The sequence below is a fragment of the Temnothorax longispinosus genome, chromosome 7, assembly GCF_030848805.1.
Source record: "Temnothorax longispinosus isolate EJ_2023e chromosome 7, Tlon_JGU_v1, whole genome shotgun sequence".
Taxonomy (NCBI): Eukaryota; Metazoa; Arthropoda; class Insecta; order Hymenoptera; family Formicidae; genus Temnothorax; species Temnothorax longispinosus.
In genome coordinates this window covers 1,667,357-1,694,040 of record NC_092364.1, presented here as the reverse complement: position 1 = coordinate 1,694,040, position 26,684 = coordinate 1,667,357, and the positions used below count along the sequence as shown (strand labels likewise).

Below are 26,684 nucleotides of genomic sequence, written 5' to 3'. Positions count from 1 at the left end.
AATCACGCACGTTAGAGTCGTATATACGCGAGAGAAACATAAATCATTCACTGTGCGGCTGGATGCGTTCCGACTCATTGTCCGAGCGAGTCAAGAATTGAATGTAATATCAATTCCGTTACACTCCGTCCAATTCGTAGATCTCGGTTATCAAAATACGTGAAACGTCACATGAAGCTTTCCGATAACCGGGGTCTAAAGGCAGAGATTACTCGATTTACGGATCTCGTTGAAATTGATCTCGATTCGTTCGACGTGGTATTCAACGTTGGTGATCCGTCTGACTGCGACTTACGATGGCAACGTTGAAGAATTTGATTAATTCGTTGGACGATGCCGTGTCTGAGACTCTGTCGGGATTATCCTACACGTATCCGCAATTAGAGCATCACGTATCGCACAGAGTGGTACTGTCACCAGACGTACGTATATAAAAATACACTTTTATTTCCGTAGCGTTATCGCTTTATTACGATTAAATAACAGATAAGTTTATAAAGCATTCGATATATCAAGCAATTTCATTCCCAGTCAAATCTGCCAATCAAGAACAGATTTTGAAAAAGCATCTACTACACAAATTTCAATAAAATGTCAACGGAAATACAACAGAATCCGCTAATAGAATATAATGGCAGATTGACTGCAGAAACTCAGCAGAATTTGCTGTTTTGTAACTATTTAAATATTCATGAAATCTTACGCCACTGGATCAATTAGTCGTTGATTTTGTTGTAAATAATATATTTCTCCAAGTGCAATTTATGTTTACATATACTTCAGTATAGGAATCGTCGAGATAAAGTGGCCTTGATCTGCGGCGGTGGTAGTGGACACGAGCCATTTGCTGCGGGTAATTAATATCTGCATCATACATATTTTGTCTTTTATTTGTTGCATTAATTTGAACATCTTAATCAACACAAATCTCATTTATCTCTTTTTATAAAATATAAGTACTTATAAAAAAATGAGAATCTACTTTAGAATCTTCTTTCTAATCTAAAGTAGAATGAAAGTCGAGTAATATTTCACTTGTACAATATTTCGATTTGTACGTTGTCATTGGGTTTAAATTAGCAGAAACTTTAAGAAGGACGAAAGCCTCGTGCACGAAATTTTTTTTTCGTATTAGGCTTCGTTGGCAGCGGCATGTTGACAGCTTCTATAGCGGGATCTATCTTTGCGGCGCCGCCATCTACTCATATCACGTATGCTCTTCGATGCGTCGCGGAGAACAATAAAGGTCTTTTTATTCTACACATTATTATTATTATAAAGTATAATAGATTCTTCATTAACGTCGCGTTAATATATCTCTCTTCAGTTGGTATTGTGGTTGTGGTGCCTAATTACACGGGGGATTGCCTGAATTTTGGTATAGCGATCGAAAAGGCTCGACGAGCGGGCGTCATGGTAAAATTAACAAAAACCTCGTTTGCGACCCGCAAACACTGATACAAATATACAATATTAAGATATATTAAATTAAAGTGTCGACATATTCGAAAGTTATAATATCTCATTGAGATCAGGTGGAGGAAATAATCGTCGACGACGACTGCAGCATTCCCGAAAACGAACTGAGCGTCGCCGGTAAGCGCGGCCTGGTGGGCATGCTATTCGCTATCAAAATCGCGGGTGCTCTCGCCGAGAAGGGCCTTCCTCTGTGCGAGGTGGCGGAAATTGCGCGACGCGTTTCACAGAGCACCGCGACCTACGGAGTCGGGCTGTCCGCGTGCGCAATACCAGGTACGCGACAATCGAGGCTCGTATGTTACCGTTACGTTTGCGCCATGTAATCACGATAATTACACACACACACGTGCTATTATGCGCGGCCGAGCGCTTCTGTACGCGGCTGCTCTCCTATCCGACAGATCATCAGAATTCAGACAATGTCTGAAATTCCTTTGTTATTATCGCTCAGTTACTTTTTTAACGTTTAATATAGAAGTATAGAGTAAATATACATATATTTTTTTGTCAGATAATATAATATTTAACTAAACGGAAAGATATCAATCGAATATTGTTAAAAGAAATATTATATTTGTATATGTGTGACGTTCAATTTCAAAGATACGTTATGCATCAGATGCTTCTTCAGGCGAGTTTTAACATGTTTCGTCGAAAGAAAAAATCAGTTTCGGTCAAAGAATACGTTTGTGATTTAGAATCACACTCTGGTGCTACTCTGAGAGAGCATTTGAATGCAGGTCAAGGTCTCATGTTCGAGCTCGCGCAGGATGAGATAGAGTGTGGGATGGGGATGCACGGAGAAGCAGGATACGAGAGAATTAAGCTCAGGACCGCATCCGAACTGGTGACGCTAATGCTGAAACGCATTTGCGAGACCTTATCTTTGTCCACTAATGACTCGGTCGCGGTTATAGTCAATAATTTCGGTGCTCTAAGTCAATTGGAGCAGGGAATCGTCGTCTACGAGGTTGTAAATCAACTTCGTGAGTATTTGTTTATCGCCTTGTTTTTCTTCTTCACATAATGAATATATATGAGCCTCTTATGAAATGATGAAGCCAATCTCTCTCTGGCGTCATCTTTAAGAAAAAAAAGTTATAAATTTTGAGAGATGCCATTCTCCATATTGGGTATCTACATGACTATTAATAATTTTTTTGTTTTGCTTTTGCGTGAAATAATTAACATATATGATAATCATAAATTTGTTTCATTCAACTCGTCAATTTTCACTTTTATTTACTCGACTTGTAATGGTCTTGCATTTCTCTCCGGTGCAGGAAACATGGGTATAGAGCCTGTTCGCGTCTATTCCGGTACTTTAATGACATCCTTAAACAGCGTCGGGATACATATAAGTCTGCTAAAGTTGATCGAAAGCCATCGGGACATATTTGTCGAGTGTCTCGACGAAAAAACGACGGCACCTTGCTGGCCAGGCTGCGCCTATAGCATTCCTTCGACCTTAACGAGCACGCCGTTGAAGGATTCGGAGAAGAAAAAAATAGAAAAGATAGGAATATCATTAAACGCGCGCGATCAGCGCCTGATCGATTCATGCTTGAGAGACTCCTGTGCCGCAATTATCGAGAAAGAGGCGTATCTCAACGGGTTGGACCGCGGTTGCGGAGACGGAGACTGCGGATCGACATTGAAACGATTTGCCGATGGTACGCATATATATATATATCGGCGTACACATATATCTCTTAATTTGAAGGATTAATATAGGTTTACTAACTTTACGTGTCCATAGGTATTTTAGGTAATTTAGATAATTTATCATTGTCGCATCCGGCAGCATTATTATCGGAAATAGCGGATATTGCGGAGGAACGTATGGGCGGCACTTCCGGAGCTCTGTATTGTTTATTTTTTACGACTGGCGCGAAAACGATGGCGTCACTCGAGCCAGAGGAGGATATACGCCGCGTTTGGTTTTGCGCATTCCGCAGCGGATTGAATTGTTTAGAGAAATACGGAAAAGCGAAAGTCGGTGACAGAACTATGGTTTGCATTATTAAAGTGTACCTATACATATTATTATTAACAACACTAATACTGCAAAAAGGTATTCTGTAGTATTAGGATTTGTCGCAAAGGCGATTAAACTTATCGTGGAATATACGCAAAACTCATATAAAATGTAAGAGAAATCTCAACTCATATTTGTAGATCGATACAATGTACGCGGCATGTACGACATATGAGAAATTGTTAAAGGAAGAGGATCCGAGCGATTTTTATGATAAGATAGCCGCGGCGGCGTGGGAAGGATGCTATTCTACGAGAAATATGAAACCAAAGTGAGTAGAAGCGACAGTTTTACGATGGAGGGTAATTCGTTTATACTTTAACGTTCAAAGTGTGTCTATATTTTAAAACTTCGAGAGATCTAATTTGAAACAATATAAATTTTCATCCAACACTTAATTTAGTTACTTTTTTGTAGTAAAACGTATTTAATGTAGCGATGCGCCTGTTTACAGAGCGGGGCGAGCCAGTTATATAAAACAAGCTCAGTATTTAACGGAAGTGGACGCTGGAGCGTATGCCGCAGCGATATGGACCGCAGCTATCGTACAGACAATTACGCATTTCAAGGATTAACATATTCGTTATCTTTCTTTCTCCCTTTTTTTCTTTTCTTTTATTTGTGCCTGAGCATCTTTATCATAAGCAGAAGAGATAAAATTTCACAATAAATAACAAGTTTATTCGCAAAACGGAATAAGCGAATCAATTAACGATTATATCAACTATTTCTCCTATATATAGCATATTTAATATATCATATACTACTGACTGCATGAAATAAAAATAGTTGTGTCTCTATTTTTGTAGATACAATAAAAAGTACGCCTTCTAATATACACCCTGACGAGTACATAAATACTTTATAACGTTTTATATCAAACTTAATATGCGTTAACATGAGTCGCAGTTATTTTTTGGCAGTATTTTGCCGATTAATCGGATTACGATTTGTTTGCATCGACACGCACTATCCATAAAGTATGGACAGACTAAACTTACCGTTTTATTTTATTTTACACGATAATATAGAATAAATAAATAATTGCGCGTTTGCGTGTACGAGTGTATGTGTGGGTCTGTGTGTGTCTCACGAGATTATCCAAAGAGATTGGTCACAAAGTTGTTAAATCCGTTACTGATAGACGAGAAGATACCGCTGTTGGCGTCGGGCGCGGTATTAACTCCCGATTGAGGCCGATAATGTAACGTATGATCGCGGTGCGGGTAAGGCCTCCCACCGATGTTTCCGTTATATAAAACAGATCCATTTTCCTCGTTGTACTGCCTCTGCTTAAGCATAATGAATTAATGTTACGTTAATTACGTAAGAGTAATTAAAATATATAAAGTGCGGCGTTGATATATATTCCAGACAGCACGCGTGTCTAAAAACTGCCGTAAAGAATATGGATCTTTCATATTTGCTGACGGTAATTTACTTACTTTTGTCGAGTAAAGGGTGACATTGAGAAGCGTCGGATGTTGTTCGACTACTACGAATTCCACCTCACGAGGCATATACCCGTTTGAAAATACCTGACAAAAACGTGATATCAGATTCAACGTGATACAATGGGCGAATAACAAATTTTCTAACAAATTTATCTTATTTTATCGCAAATTCTCTACAATCTACTAGCATGCGCAATGATCTCTATTGGACAGACTATATTATATTATGTCTCGTAACGTACCTCCAACTTGTAAACTCCAGGCAAGAGGATCCTCCAAAATTCGCCATATTTCGTTGTCGAGAAACTGACATCTCGTGATTTCACTTTAACGGAAGCCCTTTCGATGGGATTGCCATTTTCATCGATCACAAAACCGTGAACGCCCCTGTGAGCCTCCGCCAGAAATTTGATTAGAGACTAAAAGCATGATAAATGTACATTATTTTTACAAAAAAGAAACGAAACGCATATTTTAATGTAAAATGGACGCGCACCAAGGCCATATCCTGGTGAAAAAATTTCTCATATTTTAGATTTATAAAAATTCTCAAAAAATATGTAAAACTTTTCAGGTACTTTCAGAAATAATTGGATGAGGATTTTTGGAACATTTCCTCACATAGCAATCATAGCATGCATATCAAAAAGACGTCCAGAAGATATCCCGAAGATATATCCTATCTCCTAAATATATCTTCGGGATATCTTCTGGACGTCTTTTTGATATGCATGCTATGTGGGTCAGTATCTGTATGTATGAAAATTTCTAATAAATTGCGCAGATTTTTTCATATTTATTCAAATTTTTACGAAGATGTATTTTGGCAGGAAAAATCTGAAACATTTCATTATTATTTTACCCAAGTTTTTCTGAAAAATGTTTCAATTCGTATAAAAAAATCTAAAAAATTCTGAAAAAATCTGAAAATTTTCACAAAAATTTTGATTACATAATAATATTAAAATTCTGAGACATTTTTCCACCAGGACAGAATTGGGTCAAATGTCTTGTCACTCTTCTCTCTCTCTCTCTCTCTTTAAGCTGTACAATCTTTATTTCAAAAGCCACTCACCGCTCGATTCTCCGCCCAGTAATGCGGCAGATCCGCGGCCGGGGGATATTTACAGCAAGAAAGTTCCAAGGTGATCTCCATACAGCCGTTCGACACGTAGTTGAAGTCTTGCATTCCACCGGTAAGCGGGTACCACTCGGCGCCGTTAGTAATTCCACGTTTAAATGCGGGCTGAGACGGCGAGCACGGTAATCCCTGATACATAGACCCGTGGTTTCGAGAGTACGTCAACGATAAATGTTGAAACACGTCGTCATCCGGCGAGACGCTCGGCGTCGACGTGAAACTCTGAAACACTATTATCTCTACGTGAGACACATTGTCACTGTTTAAACGTCGGACTATCTGTCCGTAGAGATAGAGAGTACGCATGATGATTTGTGCAATCTGCTGTAAGCTGTCCCAGAGAGAGAGAACGTTCGCTCGAACGTTCTTTTCTAATCTTCTAAATAATCTAAATTCTTTTCTAAATCTTTGGGTTCTAATTTCTCAACGAAAATGTCGAGGCGCCTTCAGCTTTGTCTCTACACGAGAAATCGTTTTCTCGATTGTGCCATTATTTCTTTTTCTCTATCAGAGCAAAACTGTGTAAGAGAGCACGCGTTTCATGTGTCTGCCATAGCTAATTGTGCGTCTACATTTCACTTTCATACGTTTTTACGAAGTACAGTGGTTTTTACTCGAGCGGTAGCGAAGCTGCTGTTTTCTTAGCGTAAATTGATCTTCGTGAAACCGAAGCCGTAGACTTTATCACTTACCGTCTTTGTTTTTCAACATCACATTTTTTTCCATCATATTCGAATCGATCGAGAGTAATATAATACCTCCGGAAATTGTTTCTACGCTTTGCGAGTAAATGTCAAAGCAAATGTCGCTAATACACATATCGAGCTCTAATAATAAAATTAAGATAATCATATTGCACAATACCTGCACATAGCGGCGCCGATCGACATATTCCTGACGGCATGAAAGTTTACATATTATCATGACAGCTTCAGAGCTACGGGCAGCTATGGTCATAGCTGTCTGTGATCTGTCTGTTAATATACAAACGTTAACGTTGACGAATTTGAAAAACGAGCGGTTGTTTGCGAAATGTCTGCCGGAGGGATTGCACCCGGGGGAAAAAAAATGGTAACGCCGTTCTTTCCCTCTCCGGTTTGTCCCGGTTCTTTTTTTTTCCTTTTTGCTTCCGGAAAGACACATCTCGCAAAGAGGACGATCGCGATACGACGGCGCGGAGCGTTTACGACTTCCGTGGCTCGGATCGAGGACGATCGAGCGAGCCTGCCGCTCTGCCCGCCTTTTAACGATTTCAGCTCCGCGCGCGCGAGAGAGAAACGGTAATTTCAACACGTAGGTGATTCAACTTACGCGAATTTGGGGTGTTGTCGAAGGGGTAGCTGGCCACGAGCGCACCGCCGTGCAGACTGCCCGAGAGCACGAACTGAATCTTCGAGACCCAATCCTTAACGGCCTCGGTCTCCGGCTGGCTCTTCTTATTGTTTTGCTTAAAGTAGTCCGGGAAATTGCGGTTCAGGTCGAAGCCGCGCGCGTTATACCTGTACAATCATACATCGAGTCGTGGAGATGAGAATCGGGAGGTGCAGTTTTCTTTTTTTTTCCGCGCAAAACGAAGAAAACGGCTTTAGCGAAACGTGTCTCGACGCTTCAAGATATCTCCTTTAGCAGAAACGGGACCATTTAACGTATTCGTTAGCGCTCTTTACGACTATTCATGAACGCTCAGCCCTGTGACCATTTTGCGAAACGCTGAGCGTAATATTTTTAATTTTACGTGTAAATCGAAAGAAAATTCTCCCTTCGAAAGAGATATCGAAGGAGATTGTCACTCGTCGCGATCTTTTAACGTTCGACGTTAAATATATCGGTCGTTAGCGCGATTAGCGCGACTCTCTAACTAGAAATCGTCGAAATAAGTTGAAAGGTAAAAATCGTTTATGCAAACATCTAACCTGCCTTGACCACCGTCGCAGCGTCCCTCTTTAGAGACTTCAAAGCCATCGGGATTCATTGACGGTAGAATATGAATCCTTGTATTATCCAATAACCACGTAATATATGCGTCCGATCCGTATGACGTCACGAGGAACTAGGAGAGAAAAAAAATGAAAAAGAGATATATCTCTGGAAGAAACACATGCATCATTTGTCAAATAAATGATCGAAATTAATATTATTATTCACATTGATTTATGGATTAGTCAATATTGATCGATGTTGATTAGTTAATCTAATTGTTGTTATTTGCGGTTACTTTAACGATTGCCTTCGGACAAAATTTCTTGTCCGAATAAATCTTCCCTTCATGAAGCATTGTATACGCGCGGCGAACCGAATTGCAAAGGACATACCGCTGGCGCATGTGTGTTAGGTCGTCATTGCGAGTAACGTGTGACGTGGAAATTCCGACGCTTGACATAATTACGTACATGAATGAGATGTAGCATTAATTCGCGTCCCACAGCTTCGTTTCCGTGTATGTTGGCGATGTACTTTACGTCGGGTTTGCCGATCATGTGCTCGTAAGGCGAGGACGACACGACCATCACCCACAAATCACGACCTGTCGTACGAGAGTAATCGCTTGATTATAACACTCCGCTTCTCTCTTCCACTTTTATAAAATGTAAACTCGAATGTTAAAAACGTATAAACGAAAACAGCGCACGAACGTCCAACGTGTTTTCTTTTAGGCTTATCGTGATCTCAAATGTCTGTAACGTCGTGAGAGAGGATAACGTTACCTTTCACCGACTTTCCTATCGAGTACAATGCGGTGAGATTTTGAAATCGAAGGGACGTCGCGCGAAGAAAGCGGCTCATCTGATCGTAATTGTGATACTTGAACTCGATGTTGTACGGCTCCTCGTACGTTAGGAAACGCGGATGGTACAGCCGAGGTACGTCTCCCTTGTTGTGGAATTGCATTCCGTGAATGCTCCCGTAAACGAAGACGAGAAAAAATAGCGCGCGATACATTCTGCAACAATGTCATATCGCAATACATATCGATAATTGCACTTGAGGATGGACGAGACGTTGTTGAAAATTAGACGTTCTTTAAAATTAAGAATTTCTTTAAAATTTTTTAGGAATTCTCTAAAATCAAGAATTAGACAGTTTTTCAAATTAAGAATATATCATTCTTTAAGTAATACCGCGAGATTCAATATTTTACACATTTTCAATGAAAACATTGTAATCTTCGTGCGTCGAAAGTATGCATGTAATGTAATGTGAGAAATATGATTTATTATCTTCTTTTTATATTTAATTCTCATTGCAAATATACAATACTTAATATTATATATATAATATCACGCTTGTACTTAATTATGTGAAACTTTGTTGTCACTAAAAAAGTTTACGTTACCTGATTGAGTAGATGTCAGCGACGGAGAGATCGCACCGTGGAATTCGTGGAATCCGATCGCAAAATCAGCGTTGTGCGCGCGTTGAAAACTATTCGCGAAAGCGACACGCGAGGCAGTGTACGTAAGCGCGACGTGACTTTTTTTTCGAGGCTGATTTTTTCTTCCGTTACTTCCAGTGTCGAGTCGTTTAATATGTGAGAGACACGGTCACCGGTGAGGAGGACACACGCACTTTTTTCTTTTTCTTCGATCGTACACGCGGTCACGTTGGCGCGCGGACGGCGGACGAGTTGACGGACGGCATTTGCGGAAGTCGCGATGAGGGAAGAAAACGAAAGGAAAAGGAAAAGGGGGAAAAAATCGGGAGGAAAAGCTAAGCGAGAGCGAGAGCGGAACACAACAGAGAAAGAAAAAGAAAGAGAGAGTGAGGGAGGAGGAGGAAGAGGAGGAGAAGAGGTAAACGGGCTGCGAGACCAAAGGTCCCGAAGGCCAGCCGCGGTACCAGCGGTACCGAGGAGCGCGAGCGAGGAAGGTGTTGGTAGATCTCGGCTCGGAGTAAGAGTAGCGGCGGAGAGATGTGTGATGATACTGTGAACTTACAAAAGAGAGAAGCGAGATATGCCGCGCGCTCACACTACCACCACCAGCGAGCGGCCAACAAGCGCCAGTAAAAGCGGTACAACCGAGCAGCGGTAGGCAGTAGGCAGTGAGGCAGTAACCGGTACCAATATCAGTACCAATACCAGTACCGGGGCCAGTACCAGCACCAGCACCAGCACCAGCACCAGCACCAGCACCAGCACCAGCACCAGGCACTCGAGCACCCAAGCAGAGCACCACCACCGCCGACGCCACCACCACTACTAATGAAACCCACTTCCTCCGTCGCTCCGGTATCTGCCGCTGTCTGCTCGCCGTTGTAGACCAACCACTGGGGCACAATGTGTCCCAGCTAGGAGACAGCCCGTTTACTGTCTCATCTCTCGACTACTACCACACCGTCGACGGCACACCGTGTGGCACACAATGAGCAACGCCGTCAAGCGTATCGCGGCGAATTGTTATTTCGCGCACATTTAGCGTGCGGGATGCATTTAGCGTTGATATCTGGAAATCTCTCTCTCTCTCTCTCTCTCTCTCTCTCTCTCGCTCTCTCGCTCTCTCGCTCTCGCTCTCGTTCTCCCGCGGGAACGCGCGAGTTTTCGCACGGCGACCGTGTCGAGTACAAAAGTGCGAAACGCGTGACCCCGTAAAAGCCGCAAGAAACGTCCGACTCTCTATGAACCAGTTAGCGAATGAGCTTTGACAGATATTGATAAAGAGGCCCTCGTAAAAGTAGCTCGGCAAAAAGTCAATTGTACCTCTCGAGAAATACGCTTCACGTTAAATTCTTTATCACTACCTTAAGCGGGTATTTATAATATGTTTTACAGATAATGAGGAAATTACTTCCTAAACGTGCGGTAGATTGGTAAGAAAATCGGCGAGGTGCGTTAATTAAAAGGGATATCATTTTTTTCCGCGCGTCATTAATACAACTTGCTTTTTTGTTCGGACGCGCGAATTACAATGCAGATTCCAATAATAACAATAATTCCAGCAATTGTCGACGCTCTTTGCGCATCGCGGACCAATTTCGCGATCTCACGGCGCTTTACACGTAAAGAGGCCGAGTACGTATGAAACTCGCGTGCGCGGCTACCGATTACGAACCACTACTACCGTTCTTTACCACTACCAACCGCCGTCACCACTACCAGCAGCGGTGTTAATTGAGGTGAAGAGGTTTTCGTTCTTGATGTTTGGCACACGAACCGACCGACCGACCGACCGACTTATCCACCCATCCACCCACCCATCCACGAGCCGCTGTTACGGGCGATTTCGCGTCAGCTCTAGGCGCTATATTTTCGAATATAATGAGCCGCCTGTCTATCTGTGCGCCGAGGGCACCACCACAGAGATGGTGTACAGGTCGATAGAGAGCATTCGTAAGATCACTGACGTCCACCACACGTACTTTCGACGTGCTATTGAGGACGGTGTCCTACTAGCGGTGCTTGCTTGCTTGCCTGCCTGCCTGCCTACCGGAGGCGCGGATCGCGGTTTCGGATGGATCGTTGAACTCGCGAGCGGAAGGTGAAATACATCGAAAAAAAAGCAGCCTCGGCGAGAAGTGTGTCACCGAGGCATCGCGGGTGACGCGACGTAGCGAGTAAAATGAGAAAGGCGAGAGGAGAGGAGAGGAGAGGAGAGAGAGAGAGAGAGAGAGAGAGAGAGAGAGAGAGAGAGAGAGAGAGAGAGAGAGAGAGAGAGAGAGAGAGAGAGAGAGAGAGAGAGAGAGAGAGAGAGAGAGAGAATGGGGGGAGACAGAGGAGTGCCCGAACTTGGAATTTCTGAGAAAGAGACTTCGCTCACGGTCGATGTGATTTACCTTGAAACGATCAACCGCCTCCTCCGCTTCGTCCCTTAAAGGGCCTTCTCGTAATGAAACCATTATCAAACAATTCACGTTTAAGATTCGGCGAACTGGAATGTAACTGTGAATGAGCACCACCGAGAGAACATGCAGAAAACCGAGAGATCTCGATACTGAGTATTTATTTATTTCGGGACGAAATAAACTTTCCACAACGAGCGAGAAAAACGGCGACTTATCGATATAGACGGATAGACATTTGCTTTTAGACTGATGTTGTGCGACAAGGTATACACGTGTTATAGAGATATATAATTATACTTGCGACGAGAGGGTGAATATCGTCCGTTCTTGCGACGTCGTAATGTAGATTTATTAATGACCGCATTTAATGACTATGGAGAAATGTAACATCGGAGAATAAGCCGCTGAAAATTAACTGGCAACTTTCTCTTCTATATAATAATCATGATTCCTTTGTCTTAGCCTCTGTAAGATATTATTGTACATGTTATTATATGTATGTTATTATATATTTTATATATATAATATATTGTACAGGTAAAACTTTATTGTCTCTGACGCAGTATTAGATGTTATATTGTATTCGAAATTAAAAAAATCTTTTCCGCGACCAAACAAGTTATTTTCAGGAAATAAATATCATATTGCACTAATTGAAAGGTATAAGTTTGCTCTGAAAAGTGGGTGCAAAGATGCTGCAAAAAAAATGTGAGTTGATCTGTCAGTCAAGTATTCACCGTTAACGCTGTTATTTGTGAAAGTTTTACGCTTGCATAAAAGTGTATTTTATTTTCTGGGAACATGACAATATGTTGGAATTTATCGGAGGGGATAACATTCTTCAAACGACGACGTCGTTATAATTATAAGTTTGATACCGGTAGTAAGGTATCGACAAGATGCCGCACCAAGTTACTAATGAATCATTAATATCAAGTCGTACAGGGATGACGAAGTCGACGCAAACACGCCTATTCGTAGTGTCTTACGAATGCTTGTCGCGTTTATACTGCATTGTTGTGTATTAGTTATTTTTACCGATACATATACAAATTGTAGTTATACGCCGTTTTGCTATGAAAGTTAATAGTTAATCATAAGGTTTTTACACAAGATCGTGCTGCAGAAAAATACATACTGAAAGCACTAAGTTTAGAAAAATATTTTTACAAAATAATCTTTTTTATATTTAAAGAATATAACTGATCATTTTTAAAGAACGAACACTTACGGTAATGGATGTGTTGCAATGTCACGTACTATTTACGATAGAGATTATTTTTTTCAGTGAATACAAGAATCTATTACTTTTAATTATAGCAAGTGTAGAAATGCAGATACTCTCTCTTAATTTCTTATTATATACCATAAGCGGTTTGTGGCGACCAATCGAATGGTCCTCGAAATACTCCAAGTTGTTATACAGCGTGTACACCTTTTTCACGATATACCTATTGGCGTATTTCATGCTGGCTCACTTGCTGTATATCATTTTTGTTATCGATAACGTGGAGGATTTCGCGTCGGATCCCCCATTTTTCTTCTGCTCAATCATTATATTGTCCAAAGTGATTACTGCTGTAATCTATCGCGGCGAGATAATCAATTTAGTCGAAACTCTGCAAGAGAAACCGTGTAAAGCCTGTAACGAAGATGAGACTGATATCCAGATCAAATTTGACCGTTCAATCAGGTTGGTATATCAATAATAATTGTCGACGCGACTTTCGACAATGTCAGTCTTAATAAGTAAGTCGGTAAGCTATACACGAATAAATCAATTAAGCTAGAGAATGTTAATTACACAATTAAACTAAATTAATTTTCTCAAGCATATGCGCGTTTTGTGCGTTTCACCAATATTAACAGAGCTATTTAAAGCACGTGCAACGACTGATATCCCTCTCGCCTCATTTATTAAGCAGGATTGTCAATCTATGTAATTTCAAAACAGCCTTTTGTACCATCCTTGTACGATAATAACATGTTTCGATTATTATATATTTCTAATATATATTTTTTTAATGCAGATCGTATACCATATATTACATACTCTTATGTACGTTCTCGGCACTGGGTGGTGTGGCGGCAGGAGTGCTCGATGTTTTAGAGGGTCAGTTACCCTATAACATGTGGGTGCCTTGGGATTGCACCTCGTTCCTTTCATTCTGGTTTACGTCCCTTCAAAATATTCTAGCTCTAATTCTTTGTACAATTGTAAACGTCGCGACGGAAACCATATGGTTAGGATTTTGCTTACAAACGTGCGCGCAATTTGAAATTCTCAAGTATCGCCTTCAGAACATGACAAAGCGTAGAAAGGAAGAAATATTTCCGAAAAGTTCGTTGAATAATGCGTCGCGTGAAACAGGCATATTGTCGGAGCACATTTCTCATCATTTGTGCGTAATCAGGTAAATAATAAATTTATTTATATAACACATGTGTATTTTTTAAATTAAATGTGTTAAATAATTTTCGCTGTATATGTGTACGATGTACAGTGTATATCTCCATCTGTGTGAAGTAATATGTTGTTTGTAATTGTGACATATAATGTGTAAATATTTACAGACTTGCCGAAATGATCAACGACGTGTATCGCCAAGTGATTTTCATTCAATTTTTCATCAGTATTTTGGTATTGTGTTCAGTTGTGTACTATCTATCTTCTCATTTGACACTTACAGACTTCGCCACCATGATCGTCTTCACATTCTGCATGTTTTTGCAGATTTTTTTTTATTGCTGGGCTGGAAATGAAGTTATGCTCAAGGTAGTTATGGCTGCTATAAAGAGACATGTATTTGGAATATGGTATTATTATGGCAAAATAAGAACTCTGCAAGACCTTCGCAAATATGCTTTTTTGTTTCTTTCATTATTTCAATCATTTATTCTAATTTTTACTTACGTAGAGTACTGGATTGAGCGAAGTGGTGTATCATATGGACTGGATGTTAATGACAGTCAGCGAACAAAAGAATCTACTGATGATTATGAAACGTAGCGCAAAACCCGTTAAACTTACCAGCAGTTTTTTGGTGACATTGTCTCTGGAATCTTACGGCAATGTTAGCTTTTAAATTAAAATTTAATCTATGGTATTTTTTACACAAGCGTTTTATTTTCACTAAACTCTTGTTTTATTTTACAGCTTCTGAAGGCGTCTTTTTCCGCATTTAACGTTCTGCAACAATTTTGAAACTGTGCTCCATTATTCATTCGCAATACACTATCTGTACGAATATCATGTAACGAATAAATCACTCATTGCAAAATATATTTTAATATTTATTTTATTAAGGTGTTGTTGTTAACGCGTTATTTCTAGGTGTAATGACGAATGATTTATACTATAGGTACAACGTAAACATAGATAGAAGATGTGTAGGTTACGAAATAATGAATATAAGAAATTGAATTAAATCAAAGTCAGATGCCGCAGCGAAATTTTCACATAAATTCAATTGCTCGTACGCACGCGCGTTATGCTTAAAGTCTCAAAAATTTATCTTTACCATTTATATGAGTCGTCTACAAGATACACTGTACAAGAGTATAAATTCTGTCAACCCTCCTCGTGCTTCATAAGAGACGAACAGTAATTACAGCAAAATAACATACGTATTCTCAACAACGCTTGATAGTATCAGGGTAATAAAGCAAGAGAAATATAATTGCATGTAATTGCTCTTACTTCTATTATTATTCACTGAACTGTTTCCATGACTTTCCGAATGGCTTCCATCAATGTGAATAAACATTTTATTTGATGGGAACATGACAATATGTTGGAATTTATCGGAGGGGATAACATTCTTCAAACGACGACGTCGTTATAATTACAAGTTTGATACCGGTAGTAAGGTATCGACAAGATATTGCACTAAGTTACTAATGAATCATTAATTTTAAGTCGTACAGGGATGACGAAGTCGACGCAAACACGCCTATTCGTAGTATCTTACGAATCCTTGTCGCGTTTATACTGCATTGTTGTGTATTAGTTATTTTTACCGATACATATACAAACTGTAGTTATACTCCGTTTTGCTATGAAAGTTAATAGTTAATCATAAGGTTTTTACACAAGATCGTGCTGCAGAAAAATACATACCGAAAGTAAGTTTAGAAAAATATTTTTACAAAATAATCTTTTATACATTTAAAGAATATAACTGATCATTCTTAAAGAAAGAACACTTACGGTAATGGATCTGTTGCAATGTCACGTACTGTTTACGATAGATATTATTTTTTTCAATGACAAGAATCTATTACTTTTAATTATAGCAAGTGTAGAAATGCAGATACTCCCTCTCAATTTCTTATTATATACCATAAGCGGTTTGTGGCGACCACTCGAATGGTCCTCGAAATACTCCAAGTTGTTATACAGCGTGTACACCTATTTCATGATATACCTAATGGCGTATTTCATGCTGGCTACCTTGCTGTATATCATCTTTGTTATCGATAACGTGGAGGACTTCGCTTCGGGTTCCCTATTTTTCTTCTGCGCAATCAGTATATTGCCCAAAGCGATTACTGCTGTAATCTATCGCGACGAGATAATCAATTTAGTTAAAACTCTGCAAGAGAAACCGTGTAAAGCCTGTAACAAAGATGAGATTGATATCCAGAACAAATTTGACCGTTCAATCAGGTTGGTATATTAATAATTGTCGACGCGACTTTCGACAATATCAGTCTTAATAAGTAAGTCGGTATAAAGCTATACACGAATAAATCAATTAAGCTAGAGAATCTTAATTACACGATTAAACTAAATTAATTTTCTCAAGCATATACGCGTTTTGTGCGTTTCACCAATATTAACAGAGCTATTTAAAGCAACGACTGATATTCCTCTCGCCTCATTTATTGAGCAGGATTGTCAATCTATGGAATTTTAAAACAGCCTTGTACCATCCTTGTACGATAATAACATGTTTCGATTATTATATGTTTCTAATATATATTTTTTAATGCAGATCGTATACTATATATTACATACTCTTATGTATGTTCTCGTTACTGGGTGCTGTGGCGGCAGCAGTGCTCGTCGTTTTAGAGGGTCAGTTACCCTATAACATGTGGGTACCTTGGGATTGCACCTCGTTCCTTTTATTCTGGTTTACGTCCCTTCAAAATATTCTAGCTTTAATTGTTGGTACGATTGTAAACGTTGCGACGGAAACCCTATGGTTAGGATTTTGCTTACAAACGTGCGCGCAATTTGAAATTCTCAAGTATCGCCTTCAAAACATGACAAAGCATAGGGAGGAAGAAATATTTCCGAAAAATTCGTTGAATAATGCGTCACGTGAAACAGGCACATTGTCGGAGCACATTTCTCATCATTTATGCATAATCAGGTAGATAATAAAATTATTATACATGTGCATTTTTTAAATTAAATGTGTTAAATAATGTTCGCTGTATACGTGTACGATGTACAGTGTATCTCTCCATCTGTTGTAAAATAATATGTTGTTTGTGATTGTGATATAATGTGTAAATATTTACAGACTTGTCGAAACGATCAACGATGTGTATCGCCAAGTGATTTTTATTCAATTTTTTATCAGTATTTTGGTATTATGTTCAGTTGTGTACGATCTATCTTCTCATTTGACACTTACAAACCTCGCCACCATGATCATTTTCAGAGCATTCAGCATGTTTGTGCAGATTTTTTTTTATTGCTGGGCTGGAAATGAAGTTACGCTCAAGGTAGTTATGTTTGCTATAAAGAGACATATTTGGAAAATACTATTATTATGGCAAAATAAGAAATCTGCAAGACCTTCGCAAAAATGCTTTTTTGTTTCTTTCATTATTCCAATCATTTATTCTAATTTTTACTTACGCAGAGTACTGGATTGAGCGAAGTGGTGTATCATATGAATTGGATGTTAATGACAATCAGCGAACAAAAGAATCTACTGATGATTATGAAACGTAGTACAAAACCCGTTAAACTTACCAGCAGTTTTTTGGTGACATTGTCTCTGGAATCTTTCGGCAATGTTAGCTTTTAAATTAAAATTCAATACGTGGTATTTTTTACAGGCGCTTTATTATCACTAAACTCTTGTTTTACTTTACAGCTTTTGAAAGCGTCTTTCTCCGCATTTAACGTTCTGCAACAATTTTGAGACTGTGCTCCATTATTTGTTCGCAATACACTATCTGTACGAATATCATGTAACGTATAAATCACTCATTGCAAAATATATTTTAATATTTATTTTATTAAGGTATTATTGTTAACGCGTTATTTCTAGGTGTAAAGACGAATGATTTATATAGTGTAGGTACAACGTAAACATACATAGAAGATGTGTAGGTTACGAAATAATGAATATAAGAAATTGAATTAAATCAAAGTCAGATGCCGCAGCGAAATTTTCACATAAAATCAATTGCTCGTACGCGCGTTATGCTTAAAGTCTCAAAAATTTATCTTTACCATTTCTATGAGTCGTCTACAAGATACACTGTACAAGGGTATACATTCTGTCAACCCTCCTCGTACTCCATAAGAGACAAACAGTAATTACAGCAAAATAACATATGTATTCTCAACGCTCGGTAGCATCAAGGTAATAAAGCAAGAGAAATATAATTGCATGTAATTGCTCTTACTTCTATTATTATTCACTGAACCGTTTCCATGACTTTCCGAATGACTTCCATGAATGTGAATAAACATTTTATTCGATGGGAACATGACAATATGTTTAGACACGGGGGTAAATGCACCCCCTGATCATTCCAAGTAAGACGACCTTCACAACTTCACATCCGTTACTTCGACATCCGTCATTATGCTACTCGCTACGTGAATCGTAATGAACTTAGGTTCTACATTAATAATCGTCGCTAATGGCATAAGACTACGAAGTTGAAACAAGTAAACTCATACGTAGTCTCTAACACGGATGTGTACAATATTACTTGAAATTTAATTGTCTTGATATTGAAACTTACATCCATGTTAACATCCATTAATTCTGTTGTGTTGCTTAAAATGTGAAAAGCAATATTCTGAGAAAAGCGCGCGATAGATATTTGTAACTTTCCTCTTTCTCTCTCAATTACACATTTTATACAGCTAAATAACATCACCCGATTGTTAACCTATGATAACATTATACGATCTACGTATATTAGATAAATAACATTTGTCATAATTAGATAATCACATTCGGTGATAAATGTGAGATGCAAACACCACTTATGGAACACCGCCTATATATTTTTTATTATATTATATATATTTAACAGAAATCTATACTTTATCTTATAAACGTAATTTTTCATAAAACTGCTCGAACCTATTTGCAACAGATAATTAATGAACATAGAAAGTTCTTTTCGCAATATTTCGTTAATCATTCTTTTATAAATTCTTTTCGACATGTAGAAATAGAAACACCCTTGTGCGACATCTCAATAAACTGATTGTAGAGAGAGAGAGAGAGAGAGAGAGAGAGTTAGAGAGTTACAAGTATGCAAATGTTTTCTCTAAATTTCTCAATGTATACCGTCGGTGGTATATGGAGGCCGATCGAGTGGTCATCGAACATTGCTAAGCTACTATATAGTGTGCTTACCTCTATTGTACTAATCTTGTTTTACATTATGATGATAACTCAATTCATGGATATCATTTTCATTGTTGATAATATCGACGATTTCGCAACAAATACTCTAATGTTCCTGACTATTGTTGCTGTTACTTGTAAGGCGACTACCGTTGTAATACGTCGGAATATGATCATCAACTTGGTGCAAGTATTGTTGACAGCACCTTGTAAACCTCGAGACCAGGATGAAGTGGCGATACAAAGAAAATTTGATAAGTTTATTAGGTGAGCATTTGCCGTTATTAAAATTCTTTAGTAATTCATTATTTCAACCGTTTACAATTTTATTAAGTGTTTAGCCTGAATTTTGTTTCAAGGACCCATTAACTCTTTCAACATTTCGATAAATTAACAGATATTTTATTAAATAATATTTTGGTTTTAAAAATATTGTAATATACATCTCTTTTATTTTAACCGCATTACGTTTCTCACTATATAATAATCAAATTTATAAAAATTTGTAATAAAATTTATTACAAATCGGTCGATCGCTTCCGTACGAACAACATGTCACACTCGGCTATTTTTATAAGTAACTATGTACATCTTATTCTTGGACACACAAAACATCTTTTATGATCTTTCTAAAATAATTTCATACATTACGGATGTCTTATGATTTCAACGATGATTCTCACGGATGATTTAGTTTACACTTGAAAAGGGCCGAAACCAAGGGCTGAAACATTGTGATTTTGTACTGAATTGTGGCCAGTTAAGTCGATACAATGAAAATATATTCGTATAAATAAATTTCAATTACCGTAAAGACAGAGAATAACTTATATATATATATTAATAAATATAATCTTAATTATACATTTTTGCAGGTCATGCTCGATAAAGTATTCACTTTTGGCGACTAGTTCTGTTAGTGGTGTTACAATAAGATCTGTGCTAAACGCTATACAAGGTCACTTACCTTATCGAGTATGGCTACCATATGATTACAATACACCTTCGATGTTCTGGATTACATCCATTCAACAAATTATAACTGTGATATTCTGTACCATCGTAAACGTCGGCACGGAAACTCTGGTTTTTGGATTGTTTCTGCAAACATGCGCGCAATTTGAAATCTTTGAAAGTCGTCTTCGTAAATTAGTGATGAACAAAACGAACAAATTAATGAAAAAGGAAGTTAGATATCAGGAATACTTATCTCCTTCGTCAAATAAAGAAGAAACGATATCAAAATACATATATCATCACCTCGAGATTTACAAGTTAGAATTACTTTTTTAGTACATGTTTACACATCTAGTTATTTATATTTTTTAATATGATACAAGCATTAATTGCTCTACCTACGATTCGCATTTATAATAATGATAATTGATGTTTCTGACCAAAAGATGATCAAAGTAAAAAGAACAATATATATTGATGTAATTATTTGGAACTTAATTAAAAAACAATTGTTAATAACTCGAAGAAAGAACATTTTTCAAGTAATTTATAGATCATTTCATGCTAAAAATAAATCATATTTCAGTACTTATTTAGGAACATGTAATTGCTATAACTTTAATAAATAATAAACACTAGAATATTTAAAATTTTTAAGCAAGTTAAAACCTTACGTGTAATAATGTGAGAGCTTCCATTTACTTTGCAATTTATTACATCATTGCAGATATGCCAAAACAGTAAATTTTATATTCAATCAGGTACTCTTTGTCCAATTCTTTGGCAGTATATTGATATTATGTACAAGTGTATATTATCTGTCAACACATAGTACGCTGTCCGAAACAGCCACTTTGATAGTGTACACTATTTGCATGTTCGTACAAATTTATGTTTATTGTTGGTCCGGAAATGAAGTCATACTTAAGGTAAGTCTGTATTCGAAATCCAGTCCCAAACCGATATACTCTGTAAATTAAAGTAATTTAAAGTCACAAATATATCTTCATAATTTTATTTTTTAAGAATTTTTAAAGTAATTTAATATTTATCGCAAGTTTGAAATCGGGAAATACAGAATATTACAAAATAACATGTATATATTTGTATAATTTAAAAAATGTCTATCCGTTTATCGCGGCATATATAAATACATGTGTATAAATTTAATTAAGTGATTCAGTATTATTATGAGATAATTATTTTATTTATGTTACGCTGGCAGAGTATGAGCGTGGGAGATACAATATATTGTATGAACTGGCCTTCACTATCAGTTAACGAAAGGAAAGAACTACTAATGATCATGTTACGCAGCACAATTCCTATAAAATTTACCAGTAGCTTCTTGATAACTTTATCTCTCCAATCTTACAGTGGCGTTAGTATAATATTAATTTGTACTCTTTTGTTTACTCTTAGCAATTGCTCCCAGTTTTCTACATTTAAAATATATCTGATTTTTTTCTTTCAGATCTTAAAAATATCATATTCGACATTTAATGTATTACAAAAACGAAATAACAAATAAAAAATGAGCTTCGACATGATAATAACGTAAAGCGTTTTGGTAAACTAGTCACTGAAAATTTCTACCTACTTGTTTATCTCGGCACCTCATATTTCTTAACCGAATTGTAAAGACGGTGTCTTATAATAAAACATGTAAATGTTAAATTTAAATCTCATATTTTTAATTAAAACCGGTAATAATTATAGAAAACAAATATTGTCCTCTCAGCGGTAAATCATACAAGTTTATACTATTACACAAGAGATTTTGAGCATGATTTTAGAAAGAAGACGATAAAGGTAGAAACATGCGTACAAAATAAAATATACGTGATATTCAGCACATATATGCACACATAATACATATATTCTTTGCACAGAATAATGGCGTCAATGCACGCAAATTGAATACAAATATTTTACATAGTACGTAATAAAATGCATGTTTCTAAACCTGGAAATTTCTGTTTGTGTATTTATTTCAACCTTACTGCTTTTATTTTGATTTTAAGAATATTAACGCGATGAACATTGCACGTAGACATTTTACACTGTAACATCATGCACGTTTTGATTTGACTCACAAGCAGCACTAATTTCAGCTCTAGCATTAAAGTCACAAAAAAATAATTTCTCAGGCTATGCTACACGTGATGTACTTAGTATAGAATTAATACATTGTAGTTTCCCTGTACACTCGTCATACATCGTAGATATACAAGCAACTTGAGAAATATGCTCCGACACTGAGTATATTATGCATCACATCCTTATCGCTACACTCGTCTTGTATTCTTATGTAATAAAACGGGAAACTGTATGCGGAAGGTACGATATTCTTCGTAGTTCCGATGGACAGGAGACATACAAATATTTTATTCAACAAGAATACCACAACATGCGTGAATGTAAAGGAAAACATCCCTCGATAATTGCAAGTAGGAAAACTTTTATAATTGTGGTATTCGCAAGAACGGAAAAGAACGTGCATTCCATAATAAATGATTACACTACTTCTACTTCATGTCGACTTTTTAATGACCGTAATTATAGTAGGGTGACAAGATGTTGAAGTGGGCAAAACTATACATAGTCTGTCGCAAGAAATGCTCGCATACAATTAAGTGAAATTTATTGACCATTACGATAATAAAATAACATATTGTATCAGTGTATTTGTTTTATAATACTGTTGCTTTGTTAGCCACAATTCTGAGGAACCGATATTCCGAAATAAGGTGTGTGATTATAAATATATTGCATTACGCTTACAAATATATTGCTTTCTAGTTATATTCTCACAAATCATATATTGCATTATTGTTTAAATAAGGTTGTCCAGTTTTTACCCGCGATAGCATTGGACGCAATCTGTACATTACCATAAACGTATAAAATCTTTCTTAATCGGATCATGTATTCAGTGTTTCCAATTTAAATCAGGTTGTGGAATTTAATACTTTACGTAATCTATATTTATACAACATTATTTTACCTTTTGTATTAAATATAATTTTTCTCATTATTGCGTTACACTGAACATTTAATTAATTATTAAAAAAAAATGCTTCTTGCAATTCTGTAAACTACTTTTTTTTAGATACTTTACATGTAGAAAGAGACTATACTTTTGTGAAATACATCAATAAGTTGTTTGTAAAGAGATACAAATATGCAAATACTTTCTTTAAATTTTCTAATACATACATTTTGTGGTATATGGCGACCTATTGAGTGGTCATCGAATGGTGCTAAGCTGTTGTATAGTATATTTACCTGCGGTGTAATATCTTCGGAATACTTTATGGTGTTAACTCAATTTATGGATATAGTACTTGTTGTCGACAATATCGATGATTTTACCACTAATACACTATTGTTCTTGTCTATGGTTAACGTTTGTTGTAAAGCGACTTTCGTTGTGATACGTCGAAATGCGATCATCAACATAGTGGGATCATTGTTGAAAGCACCACATAAACCTCGAAACGAGGATGAAGTAGCTATCCAAACGAAATTTGATACGTTTATCAGGTGAGTGCGTATGTTCATTAAAACGTCCCAATATTAAACTATTAATATTACCGACTTAAAATGTTTGTGTAATAATTTATTAAAATATATGTTAAAAAATATATATTATTTCTGTATCGCCCGAATTTGATCAGTATGATATTGATCAATGGTGTTCCTTTAACACAAATTCCGGACCGTTTATTTCTTGCTAAATTACGTTCATCATATACTTCCGAATTATCATTTTTACATATAAGAAGATACGGTAATTTTCAACATTCTGTTTTATTACACTGTACAATAAGAAAAAAGCACAAGAACGAACCTTGCAGCAGCATTTGATAGTTTTTTGGACGCAGAAAACGCAGATCCCGTTTGCTCTATCACGTCACAACTTTGAGATATTTGCTGTTAAACTTGAAAAATGGGCTATTTTAGTGTACTTTGGCACATTATAACTACAGTATGTGACGTATCGAAGAAGTTTAATTGCAATCAAAATTAAGTATGTTGTTAGAACTTTCAGCCCTTAAAAGGAATTTTTTGTCGCTCATGGTTAAAAAGATATTGATGATTAACGTAGTCTACTGCGTCAAAATTGCGACACATAGCTAAGGATCAATGAAGTATTTTTTAATTATGTTATTCAAATTTAAAAGTTTTTCAGATCGCTGAAAACTAATCTGATATTAAAGTTGATAAATTAAAAATGGCAGAGTTAATATAGCGGATATTAAACTCGGTTCTCTATGTTTGCAGAACGTTCACGATAACATACGCTCTTATGGTGACGGGTGCCATTACAGGCATCACTATGGGATCAATATTAAAAGTTATGCATGGTCATGTACCTAATCGAGTATGGCTCCCATGGGATTCCAATACACCTAGAGTGTTCTGGTTTATATCTATTCATCAAATCATAAATACACTTTTCGCCTGTTACATAGATGTCGGCATGGATACTCTAATCTTTGGATTGTTTTTGCAAACGTGTGCTCAGCTTGAAATTTTCGAGAATCGTCTTCACAAATTAATAATTAATAAAACAGTTAGAGACCTGGGACGTAAACTTTCGACGTCAAATAAAGACGAAGTGGAGATGTCGGAAATCGTACGTCATCATCTCATAATTTACAAGTGAGTTATGTTTATATGCATGTTTATATTCAAATGCCTTTTATACGTGCGTGCGCGATTGAGTGCCTGCGTATTTGAATGCTTGAATTAATTTCTTTATTTAAAAATCACTATTGTCTGTAGCGGTATAATCGATTTATGATGAAAAAGTGTTGAACGTAAAAAGATCATATACTAACGTTATTTAATACTAATATACAATTGTTAAGAGAAGCATTTCAGCGTGATTTTATTATATGGACATTCCGCGATTAATTATGCGGGACGTAAAATAAAAATTAGATCTATATGCTCGCTTAGAATTAAGTAGATTTTGTTTTTAGTAAATGATACATGCTAACATTTCTTTACAATTTTTGGATTTGTACAAATCATGTTATAAAATTATATATTGAAAGTGTAATTGCTTTACTGATATGCAGTATATATGCAGAACTAACGTGAAACGATTATAGATACGCGAAAACGGTAAACATTATATACAACCAAGTGTTCTTCTTTCAATTCTTTGAAAGCATATTGGTATTATGTACATGCATTTATTACTTGACAATGCATATTAATGAACTGTCTGAACTTGCGACTTTTTTTATATATACCATTTGCATGTTTGTACAAATCTACATTTATTGTTGGTCTGGAAACGAAGTCATTCTTAAGGTAACAATTGATATAGTCTACAATCATATCAAGTCTACAATTATATCAAAATGATGTACTTTAGTTAAGAAATGGGAACTTGCAAGTGCTTTACCTGTTATAACTCACTTTTTTACAAGCTTTCGAAAAATAATTTAGCGCTTTATATATAAATTTGAATATATTACAAAGTGTTAAATTTTTAATTATATTGTGTTGTCAGAGTACAAGTGTAGGAGACGCTATATATTGTACCGGCTGGCCATTACTACCAGTTAACGAACAAAAGGACTTGCTGCTAATCATGATGCGAAGCACAATTCCTATAACGTTCACAAGCAGTTTCTTGATAACCCTTTCTCTTGAATCTTACGGCAGTGTTAGTAGTCTTGTTGTGATAAATATTTTGATAACCAAGTAAATAATTTTACGCGAAATTATATCAATGACTGCACATTTGTGGTGCACGTCGGAAAACGTACAAGTCAAAATTTTTATAACTGCACTGTTTTCTATTTTATTTCTCTAATTTTTCTTTCAGATCTTGAAAACGTCATACTCGGCATTTAATGTACTTACACATTAAAGTATAAATAACCAAACGTGTAATTAGGCATAATGATCATATAGTTTTTTTCATAAATTAATTAATAAATCCGAAAATTTCTGTTTAGATATTTGTTTCAATATTACTCTGTATTACGAGTCCAGGAATAATGGCGTCAATGCACGCAAATTAAATACAAATATTTTACATAGTGTAATGAAATGCATGTTTCTAAACCTGGAAGTTTCTGTTTGCGTATTTTTTTTAACCTTACCTTTATTTTAATTTTAAGAATATTAACGCGATGAACATTGCACATAGACATTTTGCATTGTAATATCATGCACGTTTTTATCTGACGTACAAG

At 36.7% G+C, this 26,684-nt stretch overlaps 5 protein-coding genes across 13 annotated transcripts; 4 read left to right on the top strand and 1 right to left on the bottom strand.

The window, feature by feature from the left end:
- The first annotated feature begins 81 nt into the window (after positions 1-81).
- On the top strand, positions 82-4,355 carry LOC139816048 (triokinase/FMN cyclase). The gene is made up of 10 exons (XM_071783345.1): positions 82-422; positions 784-853; positions 1,136-1,246; positions 1,328-1,416; positions 1,536-1,752; positions 2,220-2,465; positions 2,763-3,152; positions 3,239-3,492; positions 3,658-3,788; positions 3,972-4,355. The coding sequence occupies exons 1-10, from the start codon at positions 297-299 to the stop codon at positions 4,090-4,092; spliced, it is 1,755 nt and encodes a 584-aa protein (XP_071639446.1). The 5' UTR covers positions 82-296; the 3' UTR covers positions 4,093-4,355.
- On the bottom strand, positions 4,177-11,704 carry LOC139816049 (carboxypeptidase D). 4 transcript variants are annotated; one of them, XM_071783346.1, is made up of 10 exons: positions 9,447-11,704; positions 8,818-9,053; positions 8,503-8,636; positions 8,026-8,162; positions 7,424-7,611; positions 6,977-7,006; positions 6,047-6,342; positions 5,214-5,390; positions 4,963-5,055; positions 4,177-4,809 (listed from the first exon to the last, which is right to left on the bottom strand). In XM_071783346.1, the coding sequence occupies exons 2-10, from the start codon at positions 9,050-9,052 to the stop codon at positions 4,615-4,617; spliced, it is 1,485 nt and encodes a 494-aa protein (XP_071639447.1). In that variant the 5' UTR covers position 9,053; positions 9,447-11,704; the 3' UTR covers positions 4,177-4,614. The 4 variants fall into 4 exon arrangements, with proteins under 4 accessions (XP_071639447.1, XP_071639448.1, XP_071639449.1 ...); XM_071783347.1 differs by having other exon boundaries at positions 4,177-4,806; positions 9,447-11,698; XM_071783348.1 differs by lacking the exon at positions 6,977-7,006 and having other exon boundaries at positions 9,447-11,699.
- Positions 11,705-12,368: 664 nt separating this feature from the next.
- On the top strand, positions 12,369-15,514 carry LOC139816052 (putative odorant receptor 85d). Of its 3 annotated transcripts, none has more exons than XM_071783352.1 (6): positions 12,369-13,583; positions 13,921-14,304; positions 14,465-14,531; positions 14,625-14,666; positions 14,809-14,964; positions 15,048-15,514. In XM_071783352.1, exons 1-6 carry the CDS (start codon positions 13,126-13,128, stop codon positions 15,093-15,095), a joined length of 1,155 nt encoding a protein of 384 aa, XP_071639453.1. In that variant the 5' UTR covers positions 12,369-13,125; the 3' UTR covers positions 15,096-15,514. The 3 variants fall into 3 exon arrangements, with proteins under 3 accessions (XP_071639453.1, XP_071639455.1, XP_071639452.1); XM_071783354.1 differs by having other exon boundaries at positions 12,371-13,122; positions 13,211-13,583; positions 14,465-14,666; XM_071783351.1 differs by having other exon boundaries at positions 12,371-13,583; positions 14,465-14,666.
- A 76-nt stretch (positions 15,515-15,590) lies between these two features.
- LOC139816293 (uncharacterized) lies at positions 15,591-22,436 on the top strand. The gene is made up of 10 exons (XM_071783695.1): positions 15,591-16,559; positions 16,888-17,271; positions 17,425-17,629; positions 17,770-17,925; positions 18,007-18,051; positions 19,406-19,773; positions 20,382-20,780; positions 21,191-21,392; positions 21,689-21,844; positions 21,938-22,436. The coding sequence occupies exons 1-10, from the start codon at positions 16,105-16,107 to the stop codon at positions 21,992-21,994; spliced, it is 2,427 nt and encodes an 808-aa protein (XP_071639796.1). The 5' UTR covers positions 15,591-16,104; the 3' UTR covers positions 21,995-22,436.
- Positions 22,437-22,656: 220 nt separating this feature from the next.
- On the top strand, positions 22,657-26,588 carry LOC139816059 (odorant receptor 46a-like). 4 transcript variants are annotated; one of them, XM_071783374.1, is made up of 7 exons: positions 22,657-23,213; positions 23,576-24,009; positions 24,751-24,824; positions 24,942-25,131; positions 25,587-25,791; positions 25,994-26,149; positions 26,312-26,588. In XM_071783374.1, exons 2-7 carry the CDS (start codon positions 23,648-23,650, stop codon positions 26,354-26,356), a joined length of 1,032 nt encoding a protein of 343 aa, XP_071639475.1. In that variant the 5' UTR covers positions 22,657-23,213; positions 23,576-23,647; the 3' UTR covers positions 26,357-26,588. The 4 variants fall into 4 exon arrangements, with proteins under 4 accessions (XP_071639475.1, XP_071639473.1, XP_071639472.1 ...); XM_071783372.1 differs by adding an exon at positions 23,309-23,418 and having other exon boundaries at positions 24,751-25,131; XM_071783371.1 differs by having other exon boundaries at positions 24,751-25,131.
- The last annotated feature ends 96 nt before the right edge of the window (positions 26,589-26,684 follow it).